A 12,484-nucleotide genomic window follows, 5' to 3' on the forward strand; every position below is an offset into this window, starting at 1 on the left:
AAGCGAGGCAACTTTCTGGAATAGACGACAATGCCAGCTGTGTGTTTTTAGTGATTTTTAAAGGCTACTGGGTTTATAAACTCTCCAAGTCTCACCTGTTTTGAGTGCAGGTGGGCCTCCAGGGGTGACGCTGTACACCTGCAGGAACTCTCGAGGTCTGCTGCCACCCACAATGTTAAAGCCAAAGCCACGAGGCCCTTTCGACAGGCGTGTGTGTATGGAATAGCCCTTCAGGTCAGATGGTTGATCTGTGAATGCAGGTACTGATTCACACACACACACACACACACACACACACACACACACACACACACACACACACACACACACACGTTGGTGCAGCTATCATTATGAGGACTCACCATAGACATAATGATTTTTATACTGTAAGAACTATAGATTATATCCCCTAACCCTACCCCTAAACCTAACCCTTACAAAAATCTTTCTGCATTTTTAAATTTTCAAAAAAACATAATTTAGTATGTTTTTTAAGCGATTTGAATTATGAGGCCACTAGAAATGTGCTCATAAACCACATTTATAGCATAATACCCTTGTAATTACCAGTTTGTAACCTAAAAAAAGTCCTCGTAAACCACCCAAACCTGCCCACACACACACAGAAATACTGTAAGTGTCTGCACATGAGATGCTAAGTCCACAAAGTTCTATCAATGCCTTAAGTCTAGCTGTCCACACTACAGTGTTTTAGGATCGTTATGAAAAAACACTTGAGTAAACACACCTTAAATTTAGTGTGTGTTTACTCAAGATGTTAGAAGTTCTGAAGTTTATGGCATAAATATATAAAAAGGAAAAATATAACTGCACAACTCAAAATGTTTATTACATTTGTTGAATAAACTTGCAATTTTATATTGTTTTCCTTTTTATGGAGTTAATTGTTAAACAACAGCGCCATCTGCTGTGGCAAGCACAACACATCTTATAATCTCAATGAACAGTATACTTATTACAGTATATACTGTAGATGAAGTGTGTGGTTTTTTTCAGTGTTTTTTCTCATATTCCAGATGAATTGAAAACTATGTTAACTATTTGTAGATTGACTTCCCAAAGAAGAACACTGTGGCACTTTCCAAAACACTGGCTATGTTCGCAATAGCATACTACTGTGTTGCTCTTACTATTTCTGCAGTATGTGTGATGTATACTGTGCACATCATGCACATTTTCTGTATCTATTTATACAAGAGCACAGTGTATTGGGAAATGTATCCCACAAAGTAATGCGCTTGACCTTACCATCTATTTCCCGTGCAACCAGTGAACCAGAAGTAATATCAGCTGTGATTTTCAACTGCTATGTTAGGAATAGCATACTACTATACTACTCTTACTATTTCTGCAATAACATGGTTAAGGCAAAAAAGTAAGAGTCATCTAGAAGTATGATATTCCTAACCAGCTAGTGTCATTTTTACACAAATCTTTACACAAACATAAAAAATGCAATGGAATATATTTCCAAGATACTTGGACACAACTCGCTCAGTTCAACATGCATATACTATACTATATATACTATTTTTTTTAAATACGGCATATAGCAAACAGTAGGCAGTATACAGTTTAGTCAGTAAAGTCAGCATTAGGCTATTATACCATTCCACTAGTATTTCGGTTCAAGAAATCTGGGGTGGGACATATTTTTATGAACAATGGCAAACAAGGGTGGGGGAGACGAAGTGTTTGGGAAATCTGGTTTGAAACAATAATGTTTGCAATTCCATATTGCTGATTAACGCAGAAATTACACCTTTCTACTTTACTTTTGAAGTCACCCACATATACATTTATACACGCATGCATAGTGACAGATATAATAAATTCTAAAGATCGCTTGGCTCGGAAGAAAAGAGATAGTAAGCACGACCACAGAGTGTGCTTTGAGTGATAGATAACATTAAAGGAAAAGGAGAGATGAGAGGAGACAGAGTGGAGAGGGAACGGGGGTTAGTGGATATGGTTTGAAAGGCAAAGGAAACAAGGGATAAAAATGTAGGTGTGAGAGTAAGACTAAATGGCTCAGTGAAAGTCTGTCATTCATCTTTGTGTGTGTGGACTTGAGAGAAAAAGAGGGAGAGTGTGTGTTCGAGGGCAAAAGTGGAGAGGGGCCAAGCTCACACAAACATAAGCACGCTCTCACACACATGCACACGCATATACACTCACACTCCATCTTGCTGACAATCTCTTTGCCCTGAGTCCTTGGGTCCAGCCAGCTTGTGGTCTTTGAGTTATGGCTGAAAATTGAGAGAAATTTATGACATTTCATCAGCAACTTCAAATTCAACAGCATTAATCAGCATTAAATGGATCATATTATACATTTTTTTATATAATACATTAATAAAAAAACACAAGTGTTGTGCTGAGTTCTGAAAGTTAAATTATGTTTTCATAGTACAATGAACTCAAAAGATCTAGGCAAATTTGTCTCATGATATGACCCTTTAAGAGATTTTAAATTTGTATGGATCCAAGGCAAATATTCTGCAGTTTGCATTGACATATGTGCATCTTAAAGTTCAAATGTCGCTTTCTCATGTAAAAATCATCCAGTGAAACACACAAAGGTGTCACATCAACTTAGAGTAAAATCTTTGATTACTGAGGGAAGCAGATGACCTTCTGTTTCTATTTTTGCCCACTCAATTTCCCCTGTATTTTCTCTCCCCCCAACCATCACCCTTCCTGCTATTCCTTCTTTTTCTCTAGCTGACTCACTTGATGTAATAGGGTTCGCCTGTGTCACTGAACGCCAGCTCCCAGTTTTCAGGCAATGCCCCTCCACGTGCCCCATTCTCCATGGCAACACCTCCATCCCGCCCAGCGCCTAAGTCCCAAGTCTGATTAGGTGAGACAATTGTGGTGGGAGGGGCACTGCTGGCTCCCGCAGACCCCGCTGAGAAACAGAGAGTAGAGTACAGTGAACATGACATGAGATGCAACCATCTCATACAATCTCAGGCAGCCTGAGGGCAGCAAGAGTTCACGCTGTTCATGTTACTCTCCTTCTGCCACTTCAAACATAAGAACAGCATCAATTCTAAACAGTGCTGTGGTTTTTAACGTCAGAAATATTTTTTTAAAAGTGTGTTCCTGTTGAGGTGACATCTTCTAATTTCACACATTTCTCTTAAAAATTGTGTTCAAAACAACAGTTTAAAATAAATGACTACTATATGAGGTCAAGTCTAATCAACAGATCCACTCAAAGCACAAACATATATTGCACACAATATATATACACAATAATACAGTGGCCCTAAAATGTATTTGAACAGTTAAGCTACACTTAAAAATATTTGAATTTAATTGCATCAGCATCTGAAAAAAAAGAAGAAAAAAAAAGAATTGATGATAAAACTTTTCTCTGAACTAACTTATTTATAACTAATTGTACTATATACAAAACATTTGACACTACCGGTCAAAAGTTTTGAAACACTTGACTGAAATGTTTCTCATGATCTTAAAAATCTTTTGATCTGAAGGCGTATGCTTAAATGTTTGAAATTAGTTTTGTAAACAAAAATATAATTGTGCCACCATATTAATTTATTTCATTATAAAACTAAAATTAATTAATTTTTTTTTAAATTGATGACTTGGACCAAATAATAAAGAAAAGCAGCCAATAAGTGGCCAACATACACTATATTGCCAAAAGTATTTGCTCACCCATCCAAATAATTGAATTCAGGTGTTCCAATCACTTCCATGGCCACAGGTGTATAAAATGAAGCACCTAGGCATGCAGACTGCTTCTACAAACATTTGTGAAAGAATGGGCCGCTCTCAGGATCTCAGTGAATTCCAGCGTGGTACTGTGATAGGATGCCACCTGTGCAACAAGTCCAGTTGTGAAATTTCCTCGCTACTAAATATTCCACAGTCAACTGTCAGTGGTATTATAACAAAGTGGAAGCGATTGGGAATGACAGCAACTCAGCCACGAAGTGGTAGGCCACGTAAAATGACAGAGCGGGGTCAGCGGATGCTGAGGCGCATAGTGCGCAGAGGTCGCCAACTTTCTGCAGAGTCAATCGCTACAGACCTCCAAAGTTCATGTGGCCTTCAGATTAGCTCAAAAACAGTGCGTAGAGAGCTTCATGGAATGGGTTTCCATGGCCGAGCAGCTGCATTCAAGCCATACATCACCAAGTGCAATGCAAAGCGTCGGATGCAGTGGTGTAAAGCACGCCGCCACTGGACTCTAGAGCAGTGGAGACGCGTTCTCTGGAGTGACGAATCACGCTTCTCCATCTGGCAATGTGATGGACGAGTCTGGGTTTGGCGGTTGCCAGGAGAACAGTACTTGTCTGACTGTATTGTGCCAACTGTGAAGTTTGGTGGAGGGGGGATTATGGTGTGGGGTTGTTTTTCAGGAGCTGGGCTTGGCCCCTTAGTTCCAGTGAAAGGAATTCTGAATGCTTCAGCATACCAAGAGATTTTGGACAATTCCATGCTCCCAACTTTGTGGGAACAGTTTGGGGATGGCCCCTTCCTGTTCCAACATGACTGCGCACCAGTGCACAAAGCAAGGTCCATAAAGACATGGATGAGCGAGTTTGGTGTGGAAGAACTTGACTGGCCTGCACAGAGTCCTGACCTCAACCCGATAGAGCACCTTTGGGATGAATTAGAGCGAAGACTGCGAGCCAGGCCTTCTCGTCCAACATCAGTGTCTGACCTCACAAATGCGCTTCTGGAAGAATGGTCAAAAATTCCCATAAACACATACCTAAACCTTGTGGAAAGCCTTCCCAGAAGAGTTGAAGCTGTTATAGCTGCAAAGGGTGGGCTGACGTCATATTTAACCCTATGGATTAAGAATGGGATGTCACTTAAGTTCATATGCGTCTAAAGGCAGATGAGCGAATACTTTTGGCAATATAGTGTAGATGGGAACTCCTTCAATACTGTTTAAAAAGCATCCCAGGGTGATACCTCAAGAATTTGGTTGAGAAAATGTCAAGAGCACATGTCTACAAATTCTAGGCAAAGGGTGACTACTTTGAAGATGCTAAAATATAACACAGTTTTTATTTATTTTGGATTTTGTTTAGTCACAACATAATTCCCATAGTTCCATTTATGTTATTCCATAGTTTTGATGACTTTACTATTATTCTAAAATGTGAAAAAAAAAAAAATTATAATAAAGAAAGAGTAAGTGTTTCAAACCTTTTGACTGGTAGTGTATATGACTCATTCAGGCATGAAACTCTTAATGGCGCAAGCTGACAGGTTCTTTGAACTTGTTATCTGTTAGCCAATCAGCTCACTCACATGTGATATGTCAAGCCAACCATCTCACACGGTTTAAACTTTGATGTGTATCCAATCAACCAGGTAGCCAATCAACTAGCGTACACTCTTTGCCTAACATTTAAATTTGCTCAGTTTGCAATTAAGCCGGTTTCACTGCTATGTGCTGCTAAAGTTTTCCCTGAAAATGCTATTTGCTCAGGTGGTTGCTGGGGCTTTTTCTTCAAGCAGCTTGCACGGTAAGGTCTGCTTATGGCTATGACACATAGAAGTGCATCTTTATCAAGGTTTTATCAATCACATCATTTTCTTAGGTCATTAGTTTAAATAAATCCATCCATAGTTATGTCAATAGTTAAATAAGCTCTGGGCTTTCCAGGTCCAGAAACCCATGAGCCATTCGGCCAAGCAGGCCCAGGCACACATAGAGATTTATTTAATTAGTGAAGTGCCATTAGGACAAGCAGGCCAAGGCACATCTTGCTAGTATACACTCGGTGCACATGTATCTTCAGAACAGCAGCAGTACACAAGTCTTGGCGGTTGATCTGCTTGTTTGGGGTGTTGTTTTGTGTTATGCGTTTGTGCAGCTTTCCTGCTTTGTTGGGGGATTGCATTTATGTCTAATTGTAAAACAGCATGTCATACATTATTAATGCAGCATGTTTTGTGTTTTTTCTAATTGTGCAGCAGAAGCAGCATGTCCACATGCTTAACACAGTATGTCTGTGTATGTTCTAGTAGTATCAAGTCTCAGTACTCACACTGCAGCAGCAGCAGCATAGCAGATCTAATCCGCCAAGACCAATATCCTATCAATATGTCATACCCACATTAACATGCTAAATCTTTCTGAGAGTTGTCATTACTGAACTATTGTTTTATCTTTTAATTAAAACCTAACAAACTTTTTTGAGAAATGTTTTGCATGTACATTTGCTATCTTCATGTTAAACAAATGCCACTTGATTTCATTTTATGCTAACACAATAACGTTCATGCATTTTAAAGAGTGGCTAATGTAGCCAATCCAAATACCTTCTGAATCCACTATATACAAGCTCTTCTTTTAAGATAATAATTTGAACTGATTCAAAATACATTTGGTCACAACTCGAGTAGACATGGTCTTCCTCTGATCACTCATCTCACAATGCCATACCTGACAGACCAGAGTCTTCCTCACTGTTGTCACCTTCCTCCACTGCCTTTTCCAGGTTGCTGAGCGATTTGCTGCGGGTACGGAAGTTCCTCAGGAGGTTTCTGTGTTCCTGGTATGTAATGGGGGGACTGTCGGGGCCAATGTGTACCGGCCGAGGTGTTCCATAGTAGTTCCCTATAAATATGGAGGGTCCCCTTAAAGCAACAAGCTAGAACTTTTCCAATCAGCAAAACCTTATATGAAATTGCAAAAACAATGACCTTTGGACAAAAACAATGCATTACATGCAGTAATAGAAGCAGTCCTTGACAATTTAATCTATTTACAATCTAAACACTGTTGTCTTTGAGTCAATTTCTGAGGGAACCATAGAGCTCTTCCTGGAATTGTGAACCAGAACACTAATTTTAAGTTTTGGTCAGTAGCCTTAGGGACTTCATGATCTCCTTTTTCAAAAACAAAGTTTTGCTCAAATCCAGCCAAAATATTCCTGACCCCATAAAGTATTTGGACACTTATGTCACCCTTAAAAATTAATGAATGTCTTTGCAATATATAACACAATATCAAACCAAGTGGCATTTATCTGAAAATAAATATAGCACAAACACACTTTTTAAGCAAAACATTTCCCAAAAAGTAGATGGTTTCTTGTAGTCAAAAGTTGTGGAACATGTCCATACTTAATGTGATGAACTGTAAATGTGGTTCCTCTGCTAGGGCACCTCTATGAATTGTAGGGAAATTGACTTCATATATCAACCTAAAAATTCTAGTGACTAGTTTGGTTAGAAGTATCTGTAAGAATGGCAGAATTTATGTTAGTTCTGAGAAGGTCTTTAGCATCATTTTGTTTGCATGTGCCATTTGATTTGATATTTTGTTCTCTAATGCAATGAAATTCACACATTTATAAGTGTGAGCCAAGTGTCCAAAACGGTCCAAATAATTTTAGGGTTACTAAAGTTCATATAAAATTCAGTTCAGTATAAGTATTTATTGTGCTGTCAGAAAAAAAAAATGTGTCATGCATGATTTGTAGCCTACATGAACTCAAAATGGGAGCCAAGCAAAAACAAGTGTTCATATAAAATTATCTAACATATCTTTCAAAGCAGATTTTTATGTGTCCTCGTCATTACTGATGATATCATTCTCGTTTTACATTTTATCACAAGAGGAATTATTTTTCTGCTCCCAGCAGCCACTGCCCTAGATCATGCTATCTTTAAACCCCTTAATCACAGCTGTTCTCAAACTAATAAACTGATAGAATTTTCCAGAACTCAGATAAATTGCATGGGGAAAAAATGAGATAAATCCACATCTGAAAACCTACCTCAAACATTCAACATACAGTACAGCCTCTAATGTTAACATTTTGTTTAAAATAAAACCCACAGTTTTCCAACTAACATGATTAAATTAAAGATGCAAAGCTACAATTTATGTTACAACACCACCAGGGGTGCACAATCCCCACTCTCTTAGCCAAGAGAAACAGAGTTTGCTGAGCTAATGTAGCATAGCTACATGTTTGGAACTTTTAGACATATTTAACTGCAGGCTAACTACCTCCTGGGAGCCTTATTTACTGATGGAGAGAGGGTTGCAAGGGAGAGAGAGGGAATGGAGGTGGGAGTGTTCAGAGAGGGGGAAACTGAAACAGGGATTACAGAGAAAAGCTTCTTTTCTCCTGTACTGAGTGATAAAAAAAAAGGAGTTTGGTCTGGCCTCCAGCTTGAGGGAATGATTCATAGGTTGCACCACTACTCAGGTGTGTTTAAAACCCACTTTATAATTCATCATTGACATATTAAAAAAATAATAAAAAATGTTTGCACAAGTAGTTCTGGCGACATCATATTTACATGCATATTTACATCTGTCCTCTCACTGTTAAAGCCCCCAAAAATGTTAAATATGCAACCTTAAAATCATGGCCACAGGACACTGAGAGAGACGACAGCATAAAGGGATAGTTCACCCAAAAATGAAAATTCTCTTATCATTTACTCACCCTCATGCCATCCCAGATGTGTATAACTTTCTATCTTCAGCAGAAAACAAACAAAGATTTTTAGAAGAATATCTCAGCTCTGTTGGTCCTTACAATGCAAGTGAATGGTGATCAAACCTTTGTAGCTCCAAAAATCACTCAAAGGAAACATAAAAGTAATCCATAAGACTTCAGGGGTTAATTCCATATCTTCAGAAGCAATATAATAGGAGTGGGTGAGAAACAGATAAAAAAGTCTTTTTTACTCTAAATGTACACTTTCACTTTCATGCTCCCTGAACCACTCTTTCACATTTTGATCCCGATAAATCTTGCCATTATCCTGGAATATGCCCTTACTGTCAGGGAAGAAAAAATCAATTGATGGGATAACCTGGTCATTCAGTGCATTCAGGTAGTCAGCTGACGTTTTATTGCCGCATAACGTTGCTGAGCCTAGACCTGACCAACTGAAGCAACCCCAGATCATAACACTGCCTCCAAAGGCTTGTGCAGTGGGCACTATGCATGACGGGTGCATCGCTTCATGCGCTTCCCTTCTTACCCTGACATGCACCTCGCTTTGGAAAAAGGTAAATCTGGACTCATCAGACCACATGCCCTTGTTCCATTGCTCCACAGTCCAATCTTTATGCTCCCTAGAAGTCCTTTTTTTTCAGATTAGCCTCACTAACAAGTGGCTTTCTTGTGGCCACACAGCTGTTTAGTCCCAATCCTGTAAGTTATATTGTGGAAATGCCCTTACTTTCACTATTAAACATAGCCATGAGTTCTACTGTCGATTTTTTATGATGTGACTTCACCAAGCATTTTAGTGATCTCCGATCACGATCATTCAAGATTTTTTTCTGACCACATTTTTTCTGCGAAGCTGACGGTTCACCACTATCCTTCCAGGTTTTAATAATGCGTTGGACATTTCTTAACCCAATTCCAGTTATTTCAGCAATCTACTTATTTGTTTTCTTTGCTTGATACAGGCCAATAATTTGACCCTTCTGAAATACAGTATCATCTTTTCCACGACCATGGGACATGTCTTCTGACATGGTTGTTTAAGAAATGAGAAGCTACACACTGCATCATTTAGGGTTAAAAGAATTGTTCCCAGCTGAAACATATTAATCACTGCAATAATGATCCAATCATAAAATCAAATGATATAATCCTCAAGCACTATCAAAACATTTCTCTGTTTGTTTTAGTATTCCAACCAGCCCAACACAGCTTAGCCAATGGCGTGAGTTTGGGATGGGAATAGCTGTTTAATGACCAATGGAACAGTGCAGTGTAGTGTTCGGGAAACCTGTTTGAAAGCAATTATTATTTTCTCAATTCCGCTGTGGTGCAGAAATGACACACTTCTGCTTTAAACTCAAAAGACACAAATTGGCGCAGCAATATCCAAAACACAAGTCAGCAAAAAAATAAAAAATATTCATAAATCCAAGCACTGCAAACATAGATCTGATTCTAAATGTGTGGCTGTGGGGTTGAGACCCTTAACAAAGCCATCAGCCAGCTCAAACATCAGTCTGCATTACACGCTTGTTCTCTCAACATTAGGGCTCTTTTTCAGCTCTTTCTGCTGATAATGTCTTAGGACAGAACCGAGCTAGCCAGCACGGCACTTTTTTCCGCAGTCTGGAGGGTGTTTCTCTTCATTCTGATTGGCTGGAGCATTTGGAGCTCTGGCATGACACCCTGAACCTCACCATGTGTTCATAAGCACACTCAAATGCATACTTATGCACACAAACTCAGCTAATCAGGCCTGTCTGTTCCACATATTTATCTAAACCGGGTTCCCTTGACCAATAAATAAGGGCATAATGATGTTTTTGCAATTTTTATAGCATAGTTTATAACATTAAAACCATTCAATGCATTGTTTAGATTGGCATAAGCAATAAGTTCACTGTTTAGATGCATTTAAGTCAACATGGAATAGCGCTCAAAAGCCATGTTTTCCTCAATCAGACACAATTATGAAAAAGTAAAACAGGATATTCAAATGAGAAAAAAATGACTTTTTTTAAACTTGATTTTATTATACATTGGAACTTGATTTTATACATTGAAAATTGGTTGGATTGTGAAAAAGTGGGTGTTACAGTACCTGAAGAATGGAGTAAGGTGATTGGAGGGTAGGGGTTGAAAAATAAGAGGGTTTTGACATGTCAGCGGAAAAGTAAAGTTGTTTCAAAGGGGGAACAAGTTATTGCATTTTGGTGAATGATTATTAATGATTATTTTATTTTTATTTTTTTTAACATGCACCAATAAATTGATCACAATAATTTATAAACATTTTCGCACATACGATCAAACTGGTGTGATTACACAAGGCTGGGCTCAGAGGCGTACCATCAAACTAGCAATCTGCTTTGTGCTGCTGTTTACCAGCAAAGAGGGACTGAAGCGGTTGTCAGAATGAACCAGCTATCTTTATTTTTTGTTACAAACATTCAAACAATCACTAAATAAAAGTTTAGCTTATTTAGAGATGACTGTTTTGATGCAGCGTTGCGGTAATAATTTATGACGTCAAACAAGGAATGTATAAACTAGTTAGACCACTTGAGTCTTCTCTCATTCCATCCATCACTCATTCTCACCACTTCCGGTGCAACAAGTGGAAGGGCTAGGTTTTTATAACCATTTATGCTTGATGAACTCAGAATCCCATGCCGCATTGCAGTGTAAACAATGGTGCGCATAGCTGACAATCACGTTTGCATCTTATCTATCATAATCAATCATTATAAACATCTAAAAATCCCATTATATGTTTGATAATATATAATCTGTCTTCCAGTCCATCTGCTGTGAAGTGTAAGGTGACTTTTTTTATTTTTTTATCACAGTGCGCATTAAAGAACTCACGCTGGGGGATCCATAAGTACAGGAAAAACTCAGAGATGAAAGGGTTAAGAATGTAAAAAGTGTCCATTTTGATTCAATGTTGCCTCAATTACCATTTACTTTCATTACATCTTTTTAATATACAATGAAAGTGAATGGTGACTGAGGCTAACATTCTCCCTAAAATCTCCTTTGATGTTCAATGGAAGAAAGACATAGGCTTTGGAACAACATGAGGGTGTGGAAATGATGACAGAATTAAAATGTTTGAGAGATCTATCCCTTTAAGTGCACTGAATGTAAAGAAGATAAACAAGAGACTGATTCTGACCTTTGAACTTCCCACTTTCCAGAAGGGCTCCAGACTCCTCCAGGGAGAAGAATTCCTCAATGGATACAAAGTTATAATCCACCCCTGAGATTTCTCCGTCCCGTGGTTGCCTGGTTGTACCTGAGTCAGAGAGCATGGATATAAGCATTTATATATAACAGGGTCAAAACTGAACACTCATCAAGCAAATGCAAGTTAAATTTGGGTTTGGCAAGTAAATAAAACTCACCAGTTGGTCGGTAACTTTATTAAGAACTGCAACATAAGTTTATCTGCCTAAAGTTTTTTTTTTTTCTACACAACTCCATGTGGTGACACATACAGTATGTGTAATATTCTGTGCATTACACCAACAAAACACAAATTGGAGGAACTAAATTATGATGCCTCTTCGTGTTTTTGTGAAAGTTGCAGTTTCACGACTATTTGGTGCATATATGTGTAATCAGGACAAACAGTTGTTTATCAATAAAAAAATTTAAGAAATATTTATTGGATGTACATTTTCTTAATTCACCTGCCATTGGTACAGTAGATGTTGCAAAAGCTTCATTTTTAATCCCTGCTTACATGTACAGATAAGAAAAGAACTTTTTGTGCATACTGTTTGCTTAAAGGGATAGTTCATAAAAATTATTATTTTTTTTTTTAAATGTTGTTCCAAACCCATATGACGTTCTTTCTTCTGTGGAACACAAAAGGAGATGTTAGGCAAAATTGTTGCATCAGTCACCATTCACTTTCATTGCATCTTTTTTCCATTCACTTACAATGAAATGGTGACTGAGGTGAATGTTCTGTCTAA

At 38.2% G+C, this 12,484-nt stretch overlaps 1 protein-coding gene across 2 annotated transcripts in view; it reads right to left on the minus strand.

Annotated features, from left to right (window-relative positions):
- Positions 1-12,484, minus strand: part of LOC127414849 (membrane-associated guanylate kinase, WW and PDZ domain-containing protein 1-like) — a 77,593-nt gene that overhangs the window by 35,478 nt on the left and 29,631 nt on the right. For both annotated transcript variants that reach the window (XM_051653189.1, XM_051653190.1), the window contains 5 exons: positions 11,680-11,799; positions 6,464-6,637; positions 2,755-2,932; positions 2,200-2,270; positions 96-263 (listed from right to left, as the gene is read on the minus strand). In XM_051653189.1, the coding sequence (XP_051509149.1) occupies positions 96-263; positions 2,200-2,270; positions 2,755-2,932; positions 6,464-6,637; positions 11,680-11,799 (711 nt within the window). The remainder of the gene's footprint in view (positions 1-95; positions 264-2,199; positions 2,271-2,754; positions 2,933-6,463; positions 6,638-11,679; positions 11,800-12,484) is intronic.

Source organism: Myxocyprinus asiaticus, chromosome 24, assembly GCF_019703515.2.
Source record: "Myxocyprinus asiaticus isolate MX2 ecotype Aquarium Trade chromosome 24, UBuf_Myxa_2, whole genome shotgun sequence".
Classification (NCBI taxonomy): domain Eukaryota; kingdom Metazoa; phylum Chordata; class Actinopteri; order Cypriniformes; family Catostomidae; genus Myxocyprinus; species Myxocyprinus asiaticus.